This window comes from Mesoplodon bidens, assembly GCF_964165515.1.
Source record: "Mesoplodon bidens genome assembly, chromosome: 10".
NCBI classification, from domain to species: Eukaryota; Metazoa; Chordata; class Mammalia; order Artiodactyla; family Ziphiidae; genus Mesoplodon; species Mesoplodon bidens.
This window is the reverse complement of record NC_138172.1, coordinates 43,633,785-43,654,152: the sequence shown is the minus strand read 5'-3', so window position 1 is coordinate 43,654,152 and position 20,368 is coordinate 43,633,785. Positions and strand designations below refer to the sequence as shown.

Sequence of the window (20,368 nt, the reverse complement as noted above, 5' to 3'; positions counted from 1 at the left end):
TTTTTATATGATGTTAGGTACTGATTCAGCTTCATTCTTTTGCATGTTGTTATCCAGTTTTCCTAGCACCATTTGTTGAAAAGACTGTCCTAGGGCTGTATATTTTTGGTCCATACTGGTGGTGTAAATTCAAACCCCACACCCTCATCAAGGCAGGTTTGGATTCACAAATTATCAGGGAAGACTGGGTTTTTACCCATAGTACAGACTGGGACAGTGTTCTGGTTGTCTTCCATTGCCAACAGACAGGTTTGGTTTTCTTCTTCACCCTTTAATGGCAGCACTTGGAGAGTTCCAGATTCACACAGGGTCCTTGGCCTAACCCCACTGCCTTCTCCTCATGACCCCCTTGTAGTTATTAAATCCCAAGATTCTTGTTTTTACAGAGATTAGCAAATGCCATTAGGCCAGCCATGGCTTCAGGACTAATTTACTACTCTTTCTTTTTGATCTCTCTTGATTTTCAGACGATGGAGATGTTCCTTACTTTTGTACAAGTTCAGCTATGTCTTTTTTTTTTTAACATCTTTATTGGAGTATAATTGCTTTACATTGTTGTGTTAGTTTCTGCTGTATAACAAAGTGAATCAGCTGTACGTATACATCTATACCCATATCCCCTCCCTCTTGCGTCTCCCTCCCACCCTCCCTATCCCACCCCTCTAGGTGGTCACAAAGCACTGAGCTGATCTCCCTGTGCTATGTGGCTGTTTCCTGATAGCTATCTATTTTGCATTTGGTAGTGTATATTTGTCAATGCCACTCTCTCACTTCGTCCCAGCTTACCCTTCCCCCTTCCTGTGTCCTCAAGTCCATTCTATTTGTCTGTGTCTTTATTCCTGTCCTGCCCCTCGGTTCTTCAGAACTGTTTTTTTCTTTTTAGATTCCATATATATATGTGTTAGCATACAGTATTTGTTTTTCTCTTTCTGACTTACTTCACTCTGTATGACAGACTCTAGGTCCATCCACTTCACTACAGATAACTGAATTTCGTTTCTTTTTATATCAGCTATGTCTTTTAAAGGAATTCTGTTCCATTTTATCCCACATTTCTAGATGTTTTACAACTCCCCCAACCCCTATTTCCAGAAATGAAAATCCTACTTCATTTTTCTATTCTTTCCTCCCCAGTAGTAAAAACATTTAAAGCTCTCTAATTTTTTTTTTTTTCCTGAGAATGGCTCTGGACAGATTATTTGAAATTTTATTAGTAGTGATATATGCATTCACATATTTAGGAGAATTTTAATTGTCACTTTGTAGGATTTTTTGTTTAAATTTTTGTTACTAATTTCTATTTTTGTTTCATTGTGGATTGATTTACACAACTTGAAATATATTCAGTTTTTGTAAAGATTCTGTGGATGTTTGCAAAGAATTTGTAATCTTTGTTTATATTATAAAAAGAGAAATGTAACTGGTAAAAGTAACATTTTTCCTTTCTTCCTTAATTTAAACCCTATTTCCTTTCAGCCCTCCCCCAGAGTCTCTTTCTGCTTCCCATTGGAATTTTAGGAATTGTTGATAGAAATGTAATATAACTTTAAAACTATTTCTGAAAATTCAGAACTTTTTTCCAAAAATCCATTAATGATAATTAGCTCTCATCTTCTCCATATACTTAGGTGGCCAAGACATCTTTCTGACAGAAGAACAGAAGAAATACTATAATGCAATGAAAAAATTAGGATCCAAAAAGCCTCAAAGGCCCATCCCAAGGCCTCTGGTGAGAGCACTTGATTGATTCTAAACACATAGATGCATTAAGTGGTTATGAGGAACTCAGATATCTGCAGTGCCATTCTCCTTTAATTTTTAAATTTGTAGACTTTACCTAAGAAGTCAGTATGACCCCAGGTACACTGATGTATGGCTCAAGTCCTTCGGAAGATTAGACATTCAAATTCAATAGTAAGAGCTTGGGCAACAACTTTTAGTGAGCACACAGTAGCTGCTTAGTATATACTGATTGCAATGATGTGAATTTAGCAGTTATTTTTAATTTACTCTTGGCCAATTGAAAATGTATTTATAATATCTTTTACCAGCTTTTTCTGGTATGAAGTTGAGATCATGCATACTCACTTCCACTTCACAAGTATGTATGATAAACTTTCTATATCAGGAATGTGCACACTTTTTCTGTAAAAGGTCAGACAGTAAATATTTTAAGCTTTGCAGGCCATGTGGTCTCTGCTGCTACTACTCAGCTTTGATGTTGTAGCACAAAAGCAGCCGTCGGCGATATAGAACAAATGTGCTTGGCTGTGTTCCAGTATAACTTGATTTATAAACAACAACATTTGAATTTCATATAATTTTCGTGTGTCAAAATTTTATTCTTTTGTGTTTTTCTCCCAAAAGTCATCCTGAGTAAAACCCATTCTGAGCTCACGGGCTACACTAAAACAAATGATGGACCATATTTGGCCTGTGGGCCATATTTTGCTGAATCCTGCCTTACGAGATACTAACAGGGCTGCTCTGTGCTTACAGTCTAATTGAGGAGCTGGAATTTGAGAGCATTAGATTATAAAGTAATACAACAGGCACAGTTGGTAGCTCTGACAAGTGAGTTTGAAGGCTTTCAAGACAGGGAGGATCAGTGGGGCCGAAAAGTCTGGGAAAGCAGTATGGAAGAGGGGCTTGATATCTGATACATGTAGAGGATTTGGAGATTTTCATTCAAACATGAGACCACAAATTATCAAAGGTATGTTTAATTTCCTGCTATTCCCATCAATCAGAACAGTAAAAGTGTGTTCTCAGTAATTATTTGTTGAATAAAGGAGCATGTTTTCGGGCACACACAAAATCCATCCCACTAGGATTAAACATTTGTGTTGCACTAAAAATGTCTACAAATGTCAGGGCCAAGTGTTTAGAATTTATACAATGAAGAACTTTTACAAAAGGGTTAATGATAAAATTATCAATATATTTGGGAAATTTTCATCTGACGACAGTATGTGGAACTTCATTTTACATAAGTCAGATCTAGCTTTTAAGTACCAAACTCACTTTCTAGTACTAATTTCACTTTGAAGTTCTTATTTGAACTTGAGCCAACAAAAAAGACAATTTTTATTTACATATGCACGCTATGCAACAACTGACTCAATACCAGTTGGTCCCAGATTTGGAATTAACTAAAAGACTCTTGAGACACATATTTACCAGTTTATTTCATGAAGGATATGAAGCCAGCAGTGCAGCACACAGCCGAACAGAAGTTGCAGTGGCATGGATGTAGCTTCTAGGCCTCTCCACTGCACTGGACATGCTAGGATGCAAGAGATGAGTTTGAAGTGGGCATGGACTACTTTAACAAAGGGAAGCTGCCACCTCCATTTCTTAACTCTCTTTTATAACTTGTTTGTTGCATGTCTCATCGGGGAGTAGGTGCTATCCCAAAGCCCTTCCTGCATGGCTCACCAATCAAGATTTCACAATGAGTGATTCTGACAACCAAGTACAACTCACCAGTTAATGCCGAACATTTATCTTAACCTCTGTATTCCAGAGAGCAGTTTGCATGAGATAAACCCAAAAGCATATCCCCTGGTGTCCCTGAGTTTGAGCTAAGACTTCAAATCAGCTGTTAGCCCTTAACTCACAACTTTACCTCCCCACAGATTTTTTTTTAATCTCTAAAGTCTACGTATTATCTTTTGGTCTTTGGAACAAAGGAATAGCAATTGCATAGAGGGGAAAATACAGCTGTTTTAACCTGAGAAGTGATGGATATTCTTTCTAGCAGTAAGAGCAAGAAATCTGGAATCATTTCTGATTCTACCTGAGGCACCCCCACAAGGCAGCTTCATTACTGGGGTTAAAAATGATCCTGAGGTATAGGAGTCCCTGTACATCTTAAAATGACATAGAATGTGTTTTGATCATCTACCACGTTTGGTAGCTTATACTTTTAATCTCCATTTTCTAAATATTAGAGTTGAACTGTAAGGCCATTGCTTACCATTCCTTACATTTATTCTCAGCCCTCTTTCTGCTTCCCTGGAGAGCACCCTTAAAAGTATCTTTTCTCCAGGTCCTTTCTGACTTCCCAGATGCATTCTCACATAGGAAATGCACTTGATGTTCAAGTTTCTTCTCCAGACTCCTTGATAAAAGCTTTAGGGCTCCTGGAACAAAGTTTGAAAGACACCAACTTACGGGTAGTATCTTACCACTGCCGTCCCGACCCTGTTTCTTCTCATTGCCCTTGCTGTCCCTTAGTGATATCATTCATTGTCTTGGTTTTAGTTCATATCAGTACTGGTGCTGTTGTACTCCACATCTTCATTCCAGCTCTCTGCCTGAGCTCCAGACCCATACCTCTACCTGCCCATGTCCCTTGGATGCCCCACTGGCACCTCAAACTCCATGTGCTCAGGATACATTCATCATCTCCCCCTAGAACTCCTCATCCCCTGTTCTCTGGTTGTGTGAATGCTCCACCAAGCAGAAATTACAGCCTTAGCCTTAACTTTCCCATAACCTACTCCATTCAAACATTTTCTGACTCCTGCTGCTTCTACTTCCATATTAGTTCTTAAACCTAAATGCACATGTCTTTCTCCACTGTTACCACCACATACCAACATCGTCTCTTGCCTGAATTACCTTAACAGATACCTGGGGTTATAAAGATGAATTCTTAGGGGGTCTATGAGGTTTCTAAATAGAATACTATATGTATACTTTGATTAGATGATATGTAATATGAAATAATCTAATATATACATATAATATAAAACAACCAGTGTATAGCCAAGTATGCCATACAATATCAGTGTCTGAGTTTGTGTTTAAGAAAAGTTTCCACTTAAGTAAAGAACAAAGTGGTGCGTTATAGATGTTAAATTAAAGAAAATAGTGGAATAATTGAGTCATTTCACTGCACGTGGTAGATTAGACATGTAAACTTGAGTTAGAACCTGTACCAGAGCAATCAGCACATTCTTACTTTGGAGCAGGCCATCCATGTACAAACCAATATGCAAGTTCACCATCAGTAATAGAGTGAAATAATCAGTTTTTCTGTTTCCATTTTTAGTAATCGTTGGATCAGAATCCCATTTATCTAGCCTTATCTTTAAGTGAACAAGAATTAGAAAATTGGCATTCAAGAATTGCTTGAGGGCCTCCCTGGTGGCGCAGTGGTTGAGAGTCCGCCTGCCGATGCAGGGGATACGGGTTCGTGCCCCGGTCTGGGAGGATCCCATATGCCGCGGAGCGGCTGGGCCCGTGAGCCATGGCCTCTGGGCCTGCGCGTCCGGAGCCTGTGCTCCGCAACGGGAGAGGCCACAACAGTGAGAGGCCCGCATACCGCAAAAAGAAAAAAAAAAAAAAAAAAAGAATTGCTTGAATACAGAGTTTTGGTTAAGTATAAGGTCTGATTATTCTGAACTGACAAATGGAGGCTTGGAGATATTAATTCTCTTTTGTCCAACATAATTATGTGAGCAAGTATTCTCTGCATTAGTATTATTGAAGTCAAAATACAGAAGCAGGTGAAATACAGAGACCAAACTTCATTTTTTTATGATTAAGTCCAACATGAGCTATTTTATTTCAGCAAAAACAAATCATCCACCACATCAAAGTTATGTTGTTACTAAAAATTTAATTAATTTACTTATTTGGTTTCAAAATGGAATTAAAGCTATAAGCCTACAACTTAAAATCAGTTATCTAATTAAATTTAATGAAATTAAATGAAAAAATATCTATAGAAGAATTTCTTGCCCTTTAAAAAAGGTCTGTGCATTTTCCAAGAAACTGCTTTAATTGTAAGAGAGGACAAATGCTGCTGTATGTGCCTTTTAATGTATATGATTTCATTCCTACAACTCAGAATGATCTATGATTCCTGTTTTGTTTTTTTTTTTCCTCAGAACAAATGCCAGGGTCTTGTTTTTGACCTAGTTACACACCAGGTCTTTGACATCATCATCATCATCCTCATTTTCCTCAACATGGTTAGCATGATGGTTGAATCATATGGCCAGTCCAAAGCCATGGAACTCTTCCTTGAGCGTCTCAACCTGGCCTTTGTGGTCGTCTTTACAATTGAGTGTCTCATCAAAATCTTTGCTTTGAGGCAATACTACTTCACCAGTGGCTGGAATTTATTTGATTGTGTAATCGTGGTCATCTCTATTGTTAGTAAGTAAAATTGGCAGCCAGAGGGGCTTTAATCTAAGAGCCAGAAGTAAACTTATAAATCTTATCATTTGGAATTATGTCCAGAGTATCCACAAAGCAGAAAATTAAGCTTAATGTGATTTCTGAAAAAATAGATGAACTAATGCCATTCTCTTTGGGGAGTTGCTAGGAGATACAGAGTAATTTCCATTCCCTTGACTATCTACACAATTGAAATAGAGTTAAATAATTATGTGGATAATTTATTCAACGGAGATAGACAAAATTAAGATGACTTAAAAGTTTTTGTGGGCTACCTGCTTTATCCAGGGAGTTGAGTCAAAGTTCTACCTTTCTTGTGCAACTAAAGAGCATTTCTTGTTTTAAGGATTTGGCATTTAGTTTCCATGTTTTTCCCTAGTTCAAAATCCATGTTGATGTCAGATCATAATCACTGTGCCCCCGTGACATTGCCAGGCCTTCCCGTACCTCCTCCTTATACAGGGCCTCCATGGCCCAGCCGAGATGGGGCTTGCAAGAGTGTGTCATAAGGACAAGTAATGCTTTATCTTTATTCTGTATCTCATGTTAACTTAAACCACAGTGGGAACTACACTTGTCTCAACTGCTCGGATCCCACTCACCAACCAGCCTCACTCACAATCAGCATATTTTTCTTAACCGCAGGCAGAAATTAACTATAAGATTTATGGAAGAAGAATAGGGAAAAAAGAGGGTTATTGCCATATACCTTTTTATAAAACATACACACACACACACACACACACACACACATCAACTTGGAAATTAAATTCTTCATGACTAAGCTATAAGATTTTACTCTGGGTTTTTGAAGTCTGCTTTTAACTAAACTGATAATTTGACTTTTTATAATTGTGCAAAACTGCCCAGGGGCTCTTCTCATAGTTCAAAGAGCAATGAAGACAATGAAAACTGATTTCACAAGTAGAAATTTTTGTGCTATCTCAGAAAGTATGCATTAAACAGATATGCTGGATCAAAATATTTTGGTTCCTATCACCACAGCAGCAATGCAGATGTTTCAGAGACCAAGAAAATGAATGGTACAGTTCATAGTCTGTTCTGGTTTCTAAGCCGTAAAGTTTATGTAGATAAGGTTTAGTAATAGATCTTTACACATGGTTACAGTTACATAGACTGTTAATCATTATTAGTCAATTCCAAGCATTATTAATCATTTCCTGGTGAAATCGACAGCAGCAGTAAAGTTAGAAAATGATGATAGGATGAGTCTGGGTCAGCCCTGTGAGCACTTAAAGGGCTCTTCCTCCAACATGCAGAGAGCAGCTCATTCATTTCACTCTTTACTGACCTTCTTCCAGGCAGTGCCAGACACTGTAGAGTTCATGGAAATATCTCTGACTTCTGTCCTATGAACAAATGCTAAGCGATTGCAGCTACACTGCATAGCACTGTATAGCATCTTGTTCCAATGGATGAGAAGATCCACACATTGAGCCAAGTCCTACTCACCAATGTGGGCAGCATTTTCTATGCTTTTGCCAGTTGATCTGCCATCCAATCCTTAGCCTCTACATTTTCTCACGCTCTCCCCTGAGCTTTTAGAGAAATACAGAATGAGTGTGAGTCAAAGTTATCCTCTCTATGGGGTTTACAATCCAATTGAGGTATTAAGACCTACCACCTTAAGGGATCAGAAAAAGAGAAACTGATTGAACCGCAAATCACATGGTACACAAAAGAACTGAGCTCAGAGAAAAGACAGATTACTCTGGGCTTGATTACTCAAAGAAATATTCATGGAGGAGGTGGGCCTTAAAGGAGGGACCTCCTCCAGTTCCTGCTGAATTGGTTTGTAGTCAATTCCACATCTCACCAGAGTTGCCTGCCCAATTAGCATATGAATTAAACTTCCTTGATACAATCAGGCAGTCAGTGAAGTATATCACCAACTAGTTCTCTTTAGTCATTAGGTGATAGCAGGTAGTGTTGGCCACCCATCACCCCTAATTACCTTAGAGGATCCCCAGAGCAAGAACAAGGCCATGTCTATACAAGGCAAGCATGTTCCAGCCATTCTATAATATTTGGGCCAAAATGTGAGTTGTTTTAAATTCTTGTATCACTTGATTGCAGAGCAGGCAATGAGAAAACAGGGCAACATTTTAGGCCAAATATTTAGCAGTCTGCAGAAACCTTTGCTTGAGATGCCATTTTTGGTGTATCTACAACATCAGAGAAACTGTCTCCAATTTAGTCCCTTAAGCTTTTTGAATTAGGCCTTCCAGAAGAACTTGGAATGAGCATACTGACAAAGATGAAAGATCCATGGCAGCTTTAGCCCAAAAATGAACATCCCAACACCACCCTCTTTCTCCAGCCCTGTCCTCGCCTGTAACAGGCTGTGTTCAAATTCCTCTATAATAAGAACCTGTTTGTTTAAGAAGTTTTGGGGCTGGGGTCGAACAACTTCCACTGATAGCTTAGGCTCAAGCTGACCTTCAGTAGCAGAAATTTCTCCTTGCATTCTAATCTAAATAACTCCATCCGTAGTTTGTTTTCCACTCTATATATACAATAAATATGGAAAACTTATATTTGTTACCCCATGAATAACTTTAAATGCCCAACATAGATAATGTACTTCAAGTGCATACGATAACTAACAAAATAACCTGTCATAAACAGCATTTTATTTATTTTCCTTGGGGGTCTTCAGTATTTTAGATGTCCTATCCCATCTAAAGTCCCATCTAAAACTGTACGAACCTTGGAAATTATTCTCCAACTTAAGGCACAGATATATATTTTCCCTGATATAGGTAAAAAAAATCTTAATTTTGTACATAAATTAAGAAGTAATGATAAAAAGTTGGTCCCACTCAGATTCAAGGCAGGAGAGAGAGGCTATGTCAGTCTGCCTGCTGGAAATTGACTGACCCTTCTCCTTCTCTTAAGGTACAATGGTTTCTGCCTTGAAAACCCAGGCACACATTCCTTTCCCTCCAACACTCTTCAGAATTGTCCGCTTGGCTCGGATTGGCCGAATCCTGAGACTTGTTCGGGCAGCACGAGGAATCAGAACTCTCCTTTTCGCGCTGATGATGTCTCTTCCCTCTCTTTTCAATATTGGTCTTCTACTCTTTCTGGTTATGTTTATTTATGCCATTTTTGGTATGAACTGTTTTTGCAGAGTGAAGGAAGAGTCTGGAATTGATGACATATTCAACTTCAAAACTTTCAAAGGCAGCATGCTCTGCCTCTTCCAGATAACCACGTCAGCAGGCTGGGACGCCCTCCTCAGCCCCATGTTGCAATCAAAAGACTCATGTAACCCCAAGTCAGAGAACTGTCACCTCTCTGCCATAGCCATAACCTACTTCGTCAGTTATATCATCATCTCCTTTCTCATCGTGGTCAACATGTATATTGCTGTGATTTTAGAAAACTTCAATATAGCCACTGAAGAAAGTGAGGACCCTTTGGGTGAAGACGACTTTGAAATATTCTACGAAGTCTGGGAAAAGTTTGACCCAGAAGCAACACAATTTATCAAATATTCTGCTCTTTCTGACTTTGCTGATGCCCTTTCTGAGCCTCTGCGTGTGGCAAAGCCAAATAAGTACCAATTTTTAGTCATGGACTTGCCCATGGTGAGCGGAGATCGCCTTCATTGCCTGGATATTCTGTTCGCTTTCACCGCTAGGGTACTTGGTGAGTCCAGTGGCCTGGATAGCATGAAAGCAGTGATGGAGGAGAAGTTCATGGAAGCCAACCCTTTCAAGAAGTTATATGAACCCATAGTCACCACCACTAAGAGGAAGGAAGAGGAAAGATGTGCTGCTGTTATTCAAAAGGCCTTTCGAAAGTACATGATGAAGACCAAGTGTACCTTGGAAGACAGGCCTCATTCACCCCTCCAGACACTCTGCAATGGAGACTTGTCCAGCTCTGGGGTGGCTGAGGGCAAGGTCCACTATGACTGAGCCCCTCACCTCCACCCCTACCTCACAGCCTCAGAGCCTTGCCTCCAGCCTCTGAGCTCCAAGGGGTCCACAGCTCAGTGTGCGAACAAGCAGTGAACTCACTGAACTAGCCATTCCATTTTTCTTTTTCTGGCTAAAAGAAATGGTGTTTCTGAGTTCACTTCAAATGGTTCTTATAGATATATAAGATAAGGCTGCCCGACTATAACCACCGGTACTGTTTTAACAAGGAAAAAGACACTAGAATGGGCTGTAGAGCAGGGGTCTCCAACCCCCGGGCTGCAGACCGCGCTACTGGTCCGTGGCCTGTCAGAAACTGGGCCGCACAGCAGGAGGTGAGCAGAGGGCGAGCCAGCAAGATTTCATCTGCCGCTCCACATCACTCGCGTTCCGCCCGAACCACCCCTCTGCAGCCCAGTCTGTGGAAATACTGTCTTCTGCAAAATTGATCCCTGGTGCCAGAAAGGTTGGGGACCGCTGCTGTAGGGGACACTAATGTGAGGATTGAAGCACAGTTCAAATTATATCAAAAGAAAATAATAAGAAACAGAAAACATTAAAATTTTAAATTGTGTTTTTCCAAATGTTCTTCAGTATCCAATACCTTTGATGTTTTCCCCAATAAAATATATGGCTTATCACACATAACTCTTCTGCATGCTAAGTGAAAATTCAAAACCTGCCAATAAATACTTACTGCAGATTTTTTTTTTAACCAGCATTAAACTTTGGGGGTTTATTTCAAACCTAAAAGCATGATCATGACTTGTCAGTTACCACCGTATCTTTCACCAGCTGCAATCTCTGTAATATATTTTCGGAGAAAAAATAAATAAATGAGACTTTCAGTTTGCATTTCATTCAGACACTACACTAAAAATCCTCTTGTTTGGCGGTTGTGTGAGTAGTGGTTTAAATGTGGTACTTTGCTTGGAATTAAAGGCGGGAGCCAGTGGTGTGCTGATAAGTGTATAACAATTGCTCTTCAGGAAAAAAAAGCCATGATTTGTAGCATTTACTGATTTCTGTGGTGAATACTCCCATCATGACTGATTTCAAGCTACCAACAGGTTTCTGAACGTAGAGTTGGGAAGAGACGTCCACAATCAGTTCTCGCGAGCTGCCTGGAGCTGGCTCAGCACACCACTGGCTGGAACCAGTAAGACAGTCTCACTTGCCTCTGGTTAAAACATCTGCAATGCGCAACTTGGATGGAGAGAGCAACCCCTTAACAACACCTGGACCCCAGGGAGGGGGAGCCATAAGACATACTGGTTAGCTGGTGACCTCAGGCATTTGATGAGCCCTACATTCAGTTCTGGCTGAATGTCTGCATCAAACACAGCCCAGAGAACAACCAGGTCGATCAGAAGGGCCTGGCCCCAGGAGTAGCCCAGGACCTCCCTAAAAACTGGAGATGCCCAGAGGCCATACAAGACATTAGCTGGACTGGGGACAAAGAGCTACACTGTGATAATCTAGGCTTGGAGGAGAACCCTGCAGAAATGGTCCTGGAATCCTGTATCTCAGACAGACTGGAGGAGCTGATGTGTCTGTAAGCAGCCTGGAGTCTGAGGCCTGAGCCTCTGCCCTGCCCCTCACTGTCCAGTGGAGGTAAGGCCAATGCCAGATACTGTGGTGCACGGAGTGGGTGCTTATTTACAATGTGCACAAGATCTAACCATGACTTGATGTATTCGTGTCCAGGGCCTGAGTTTTGTAGGCAGCCTTGTGCTTTGGAGCATTGGCAAAAAGTAGTAATACCATTATCTAATTATTATCAATATCTAATTTTTACTTAGCATTTGCTGTGTGTCAGGCACTGGCTAAGTGTTTGCCATGCATAATCTCATCTGTACCTCACAATAGCCCGGTGAGTGTGCTGTCACTCAGCAGGTGGAGCCTGAGCCTCTGTGCCATGCTGAGGCAGGGGAGTGGCCAGAACAAGGGCACTTTTGAGACCGGGCCACAGAGCTCCCATATATAGGGCTGCAAGAGCCTTGTGGAAATCACCAGTTCTAAAGCCATGGCCAGTTCTGCTTGAGGCCCTGGAGATTACCTGTGTCTTCCCTAAAAGATGCCTCCGATTATGAACTCTGGGTGTTTTACGGATCCCTGCCAAGTTTTCTGGAATAGATGGCTGGCCCTGATTCCACTAGGGATATCCCCTGGCTGGAGGTAAGGGAGGATCTGGAAGGACATGGTCTTGTCTATTCCAGATTACAATTTAGGGGCTTGAATATAATCTGTTCTGTGCACTAGCTTCTGCCCTTCTCACATACACCTGTCCACCCCCACATGGTCCCCTTTCGCCAGTGCTGGATTCCTGGAGCCAGCTTCTGGGGAGAGCACAGGATCCCTCCCTCTGGCTTCTGCAAGAGGCTGAGCCATGCTTCCTTCACTAGATGGCAGCAAATGCCCAACATGTTCTTTTCTGAAAGCTGCACAGCATCTCTCTGTATGAGCCTAGAGTTCGAAGAGCCAGAGGGCTAAAGGGGGAGAAGAGAGCCAAGGCAAGGAAGTGTTGAATTACCTTGGATGGGTGCTAGAGACCTCACACTCCCCAGAGATAGCTCTCGCTGTGCAAGGAGCCAGGATACCCCCAAGAGGCAGAGATGTTGGTCTGAGCTCTGTTCTCCTGGGTCCGTGCTGAATGTCAATGGTAGACAGCCCTACAGGCACATGAAGCCAGTCCCCTGTCTTCTGAGCCTTCTTTTCTCCAGGCAAATCAGCCCCTGCTCAATTCAGTCAATAGACAAGTTCCGGAGAGCCAATGCAATACCACCTTGTGCAAACTGCTTCTAACCAATGGCTCTTGACCTCAAGAGTATATATGCTAATTGGGCGGAGAATTAGACAGGTGTTTGATGACAATACAATGCAAAATAACAAGTGCACGAACCAGGACACAGCTCTGCTCTCAAAGTGTGAGTGGAGACAGGCTCACAGGAAGGCATCACGAGAGAGGGGGGCATCTGAGATGAGCTGGGTAATGTGTGGGATTGTGACGGATGGAGGTGGTTCAGGAGGGTGTTTGAAGGGGAGGAGACAGTATAGGCAGCACCCTGGAGTGTAAGGAGTGTAAAAAGTGGAAGGAAGCCTGAGCTCCTCAATTGACTGGGCTCAGAGTGTAGACAGTGGAGCAGCAGCAACTGAATATAGAAATGGACAGTTTTGTGGAGAGCCTCGAATGCCAGAGCGAAGGGTTCTAACATATTTAGGTAATAAGGAGGCATTGACAGTGTTTGAGCAGGGGAGGAAATTAACTGGACAGAGTATTCAGGTGGAATGGAGGAGAAAGAGATCAGAATGCTGATCCTGGTGTGGAAGTGAGGACGAAGGCAGGGGGCAATGCGGTGTGACTCAGATACCTGTGCCAAATGCCTGTCCATGGGGGAGGTGTCTAGGGAGGAACCTTAAGATTTTGGGCCAGGGTGACAAGATAAATGGCAGCACAAGTTACCAAATTAATGAGCCTAGGAGGGATAAGGCTTTTTTCATTTATTTTTGTTTGTTTTCATGAAGGAATAAGAAAATCTAAAAATCAATTCAGTTTTGAACATTTTGAAGGTTTAAGATGCCAGGTCCAAGTGACAATGTTCAGCCAGGCCTAGAACTTGAGGACATGGCCTGGACAAGAGTCCTCAGCACAAGGGTGACATTTGAAACCCCGGAAGCAGACTAAATCGTGGAGGGGTGAGCATACCAGAGGACTTGCCCTGCGGGCCATGCTTTCAGAGAATAAAGGTGAGGAGACGGTTCAGAGAAGGGTGTGGGGAGGTAGGTGAAGGTAATACCATGACACACATTGTGGGCACAGAGCAGGCTTCACAAGAAAGTCATAGCCAACAAGATGAGATACATGATCCCACCTTTTCATCCCTTCCACCAAGAAGCATTCAAGAAGCCAGGGCACAGCGCGGTGGTGTTCCAGGAAGGGATCCCTACCCTTTCATGGAGCAAGCGTGAGAGCTTGCCTTATAAATAATCCAGACTCAGGAGCCACCTGTTTAGGAGAGCTCTCTTGGAATGTCAGCTACTAGCGCCCAGTGCCCTTAGAGAGGCTGCAATCCTGTACAGCTCCTCCTGCTCAAGGAGAGGGAGCCACTGGTCCCAGATGGTTGTTGCCTGACAACCCAGATGGAACCTCCAGGGTAATTCAGTGGGCAGTCCTGTCCCTCACTGCCCAGGAGTCATCAAAGAGGCGGTGAGAAGACAAGTGCAATAAAAAAACATGTATTGAGCACTTATTCTGGGCTTAGTAGCCACTTTCCAGTATTACCTTGTTTAATCTTCACAACAGCTCTAGTAGGGATAAACTATTTTTAATCTTCATTATTCTGATGAGAAACCTGAGGCATGTAGAGTGAATAAGAAGCTTGTTCAAGGCTACGTAACCAATAAGTGGCCCTGACAGAATTCAAACCCAAGCAGTCTGGCTCCAGTGCTTAAACTATATCACCACTGTAGCACACAGAAATGGTGTGATTGAAGTTGAAGGGAGGGTACAGAGTTTTTCTCGTTATGTCCACGGATATTTTACTATCCATTTCTTCTCCTCTGGAGACAATGCATGTCTTCAAAGTTCTTACATTGTGGAAACATCCTCTAGGTGGGAGGTGCTATGCTTCCTCTCTAAATTTAACAGCCTCAATTCTGTGTACTCTGTTCTCTAATACTTTGATGTAGTTTCAATCCTTTTATCATTTTCTCCCTCCTTCTCTAGGCAAACTCTGGTATATCCTCTAGCATCTGGCACCCAGGGGGCAAGAGAGGGACTATCCCCTCCCTTTGGACAATATATCTCTATTAACGTAGACTTCAAGTGTGCTAGTCAGACAGTGGTGGTATCAAGAGGTGACAGTGAGCGTGCTGATTTAGTCTTCCTTAATCTCCATCAGTCCCCCAACCGAAGCCACCCTGAACGAGCATACAGTCTAATTAAAAGCATTGTATCATCTGGTGCCATTACAGCTTCAAGTCCCCTTACCTCCATCCCATATTCTAAGCTCTTTCTATATTTTAATATCACTTTTGGAGCCAAAACACAATGATGGCTTATACTCTTTTTTTTCCCCAGCTTTATTGAGGTGAAATTGACAAATGAAAATTGTATATATTTAAGGTGTACAGCATGATGGTTTGAAATACATACACACTGTGAAATGATTCCCACAGTCAAGTTAATTCTCACATCAATCACCTCACATAGTTACCCTTTTTTTCCTTTTGGTGTACTGAGAAAACTTAAGATCTACTCTCATAGCAAATTTCTAGTATGCAATACAATATCATTAACTACAGTCACTCTAGTGTGTGTTAGACTCCACAGAACTTATTCATCTTATAACTGAAAGGTTGTACCCCTTGACCAACATTTCCCTAATTTTCCCTCCCCACCCCCTACCCCCAGCTCCTGGTAACCACTGTTATACTCTCTGTTTCTATGAGTTTGACTTTTTTAGATTCCACATATAAGTGAGATCATGCAACATTTATCTTTCTGTGTCTGGCTTATTTCACTTAGCATAATGTCCTCCAGGTTCATTCATGTTATTGCAAATGGCAGGATTTCCTTCTTTTTCATGGCTAAATGATATTCCATTGTACATATATACAGGACATTTTCTTTATTCATCCATTTATGGACATTTAGGTTGTTTCCTTGCTTTGGCAATTGTGAATAATGCTGCAGTGAACACTGGAGTGAAGACATCTCTTCGAGATTGTGATTTCATTTCCTTTGGATATATATTGAGTAGAGGGTTTGCTGGATCACATGGTTGTCTGTTTTGAATTTTTTGAGGAACCTCCATATAGTTTTCCATATTAGCTGTACCATTTTACCTTCCCACCAACAGTGTACAAAGGTTCTCTTTGCTCCATACCCTCAGCAACTCTTGTTATGTCTTGTCTTTTTTACAAGAGTCATTCAAATAGGTGTGAGATGATACCTCATTTTGGTTTTGATTTGCATTTCCCTGATGATTAGTGATGTTGAGCACCTTTTCAGGTACCTGTTAGTCATACATATGTCTTCTTTGGAAAAATGTCTACTCAGGTCCTTTGTCCATTTTTTTTTTTTTTTTTTTTTTTGCGGTAGGCGGGCCTCTCACTGTTGTGGCCTCTCCCCTTGCAGAGCACAGGCTCCGGATGCGCAGGCTCAGCAGCCATGGCTCACGGGCCTAGCCGCTCTGCGGCATGTGGGATCTTCCCAGACCGGGGCACGAACCCGTGTCCCCTGCATCGGCAGGCGGACTCTCAACCACTGCGCCACCAGGGAAGCCCCTTTGTCCATTTTTTAATTGGGTTGTTTGTGTTTTTGCTATTAAGTTGTATGAGTTCTTTACATATTTTGGATATTATCACCTTATCTGATACATGCTTTGCAAATATTTTCTTCCATTCTGTAGGTTGCCTTTTCCTTTTGAAAGAAGAAAATGTAAACTAAACTATAGTGACAGAAAGTAAATCAGTGGTCACCTGGGGATAGGGGAAGGGTTGGTAAAAAGGGCAGATAAAGGGGCATGAAGAAACTCTGGGGGATGGTGGATTTGTTTACTATCTTGATCGTGGTGGTTTTCACTTGTAAAACCATCAAGTTTTACAAGGGAAAAATATATGTCTAGGGACTTCCCGGTGGTCCAGTGGTTAAGACTCTGAGATTCCAGTGCAGGGGGCACGGGTTCGATCCCTGGTCGGGGAACTAAGATCCTGCATGCCGTGTGGTATGGCCAAATACATATATATATATATATATATATATATATATATATATATATATATATATGCCAAAATTTATCCAATTGTACTCTTCAGATATGTGCAGTTTGTGGTATGTCAATTATACTTCAATAAGCCTGTTTTAAAAAAAAGCCCTTGAGTTTTTTTAATCTAAACGGAAGTCTCAATATGCCTCTGGAGCTCTTATTTTAGCACTAAAACTGAAGGGAGAGGCTGTTGGGGAGACACATCAAACAAAGGTGATATCTTTTCTGGATGTGTAGAGTGGCTGCCTCAATATTTGGAAAGAAACCTTGGGATAAGAATTGGGATAACTCCTTCATTAGGGAAAGACAAAGCTCAAAACATTTCAAGACATCATCTTGTATAGCTCCTCATTATACAGATAAGAAAACTGATGCCCAGAGATTGGTTATGATTTATACCAGGTCCATGATTGATAGTAGGGCAGGTTTAGGGGCAAAAAGATGAGTGGACGTGGCCAGGGGTTGGGGGGCTGCTCCCTATGAGCAGGGACTGAGTCCTCCGTCCCTTCTCCCCATCCCTGCAGTAGTCACTCACTGCATAGGCGTGACTGCTCGAGGGCCGTCACGCCTTTGAGTGGTGGTCTTAGCTCCCGTTCCCCACCCCCCAGAATTAGTGAGAACCAGATGGCCACTGAACACTCAGTATCCTGACCTGCAGTCTCTCCCAGGGCCTCACCCTTCTTCTGCCTCCCAGGGGAGGGCTCCATCCTGCAGCCTGGAAGATGGGCTTTTCCGCACCCCAGACGCTGCCCCAAGAGGCAGGAAATGCCAGGCACTTTCCTTCTCCCTACAGACCTTGTGAGCTCATTCTGGTAAAAGTTTAATGCCTAAAGTCAATTACACTTAAGAATGCTCTGCTGAGCCCCACAGCTCAGTAGCTCTTTTCTCAGAGCCACTGGGGCCTGTAGCTGCTTTCCTGCTCACTTGATAAGATGCTGAGAAAACTTCCCTGCCCTTCCTCACAGTGCAGCGGAGGCCTGAGCTCTGCTTTGCCAGCAACTTGCTGTGTGACCTTGAGCAATGCCCATGCCCTCTCTGGGCCTCACTTTGACACTAACAAAAAGGAAGGTGAGAGGGTATGCTCAACTTGCTCACCCTTGCAGCCCCTTATCTCTAGGTGAGAAGAGCAAGAACAGGAGGACACATCAAGATTGGAGGCCTGTAGGGGAATGGTCAGGAGCAGAAATGCCAAAAATCCCCTGAATGGGCTCTGAAGTGGACCCTGCAGCCCCAGCCAAGTCTTGAGGTGACTGTGGCCCCTATGAACAGCTTGGTGACAACCTCATGAGAGTCAGAAGCACCCAGCTAAGGCACCCCCAGATTCTCATCCTGGAGAAACTATGTGAAATCACAAATGTATATTAAGTTGCAAAATGTTGGGGTAATTTGTGACACAGCAATGGGTAACTAAAGCAACTGCATCCACATGTCTGTAAATAGTCCTTCATTCAAGTTTCCTGAACCACCTGAGGTGGATTCTGCTTTCTGACTAGTACAAGGGCTCAAGGCAGCAGCTACTCCACAACTGGCATGGAAAATATTCAATATCTGATGGCTTTTCTCCCCAAGAACAAAAAAATAACATGGGACTTTTATTTGCTCTAGGACTTGGCTGCTGTGGCTGTACTGATGTGCTCCATATGAATATCTTCTGACCCATTCATCAGATCTGGGCTTCTGGGGCAGAGCTGCTTAGTGAGGGCCTTAGTGAGAGCCCTTAGTGAGGGCCTTGGACAGGGCAAGCCTGTGGATTGAGGAGGGAATAGGGCCAGGGGAGCGGAGGAGGGCGGTGGGCGGGAAGGGAGAGAAAGGAAGTGAAAGGCAGACAGATAGGGAGCTCAGTGGCAGAATAGAAGATTCAGGTCTGAGTTAGTCCACAAGAACCCAGGAAGACATCTTTCCGGTCTCCACCGGCTCATCAAATGGGATCAAGACGGGAGCCAGAGAGAGTCCAGTACAGGTAAGAGTCCCTGGACTGGCAATTTTGTGTGGTTAATTTAGCATTATTTCTAGGTGAGTTTTCTTCAAGGCGCTAAATGCTGACAGTGTTGGACTCTCAGCCTCACCATGATGTCTGTCTCTGCAAGCCAGCATGCCAGCATCCCTAGGCCCCTCAGAGAGCTCCAGCCTAGAGAAGAGAGCGCCCCCTCCGTGGGCGGGGCACTTTCCTCCCTGCAGTCAGCCGGCAGCCTCATATTACTGCGCGGGGGTGGGGGTGTGGCCCCCCCTTTGTACAGCTGAGCAGCCTCGGGGCGCCCTCTGTGAGTCATTTCCTGTTATTCTCAGAGAAGTCCTGCCATTCTTTAAAGCAAGATTTGACATTTTTACAGGACTAACTTCTGGGGCCTTTTGGTCAAGAAAAGAAGCAGGGGTACTTTCTTTTACATTTACAAAGCCATTAATTGGCTTCTTTATAAAATTAGACTCCATTATAAGCTCAATTGGAGTGGGAGCACAGCTTTATTTAGTACAAAACATCAAACAGTCTTAAAGGATTCTTTTAAATAACGAAGTGCTCAGGGGCAAGAAGACTGGTGAGGTAGGCTCCCCCGCCTTCTCCAGCTGAAAGCCGGCAGCATTGACTCCGTGGTGCACACGCTGTTCACCTGTGCATCTCAGGTGTGCCAACCTCTGCCCTGGAGAGGGAGAAGGGCAGGAAGGAGGTGTGGTCCAGAGCCATCACCGGAGCGCTGCCTGCAGCTGCGCTTCTGGCTCCAGGTACCCATCCAGCTCCAGAGGAGAAGTGCCTGATAAGGAAGGCCCAAGTCTGATCCCGGCTCCAGACCTAGCCCAGGCACCCACAGTACCAGCCGCGTGGCTCACCACCCTGTGCTCTGCCAGTCACTGAGCTTTCAAAGGGAGTTTATCTCCACTCAGCCCAACCCAAGAAACTCCAGGAATCAGTGGTCTCCCATCATCCACATCACAGGCTGGGAACCTGGGACCAGTTGCCTAAATGACTTTGATTTCTCATTTCAGAGCACACAGAACATCTAGTGCAGGGTTTCTCAAACTTTAGCGTACAGATGCATCACCTGGGGAGGCTGCCAAAATGCAGACTCTTCTTCAGTCACTCTGGGTTTGGGGGGACTACTGAGTTTCTGCATTTCTTCCAGGGTGTTGCTGATGCTGTTGATCAAGACCATACTTTGTGGAGCAAGGGTCTGGTGCAAACCCTTCCTGTAAATGGTTGGGAAGACTGAGGCCACAGGGGGAGAGTGACTTTCCCAAGATACTTCATCAGGCTGGAGGAAGGGCCTCAGGTGAGCACACCTGTCTCCTGTCACCTGGCCTCCCTTGTGATTCAGTCCCACAGCTCTAGAGGGAAGTGCTTCTGAAATTTTAATGCACCTGAATCACCTGCAGCCTGGTTAAAATAAAGATTCAGTAAGGCTGCAGGGGGACTGAGAATTTTCATTACTAGCAACCTCCCAGGTATGCCAGTGCTGCTGGTTCTTA

At 43.0% G+C, this 20,368-nt stretch overlaps 1 protein-coding gene across 1 annotated transcript in view; it reads left to right on the top strand.

Moving 5' to 3' along the window:
- The window catches only part of SCN11A (sodium voltage-gated channel alpha subunit 11), a 70,991-nt gene extending 60,086 nt beyond the window's left edge, over nucleotides 1–10,905 (top strand). The window contains exons 24-26 of the mRNA XM_081245273.1: nucleotides 1,629–1,729; nucleotides 5,901–6,171; nucleotides 9,112–10,905. Of these exons, the coding sequence (XP_081101399.1) occupies nucleotides 1,629–1,729; nucleotides 5,901–6,171; nucleotides 9,112–10,139 (1,400 nt within the window). The 3' untranslated portion in view covers nucleotides 10,140–10,905. The remainder of the gene's footprint in view (nucleotides 1–1,628; nucleotides 1,730–5,900; nucleotides 6,172–9,111) is intronic.
- Nucleotides 10,906–20,368: the final 9,463 nt, after the last annotated feature.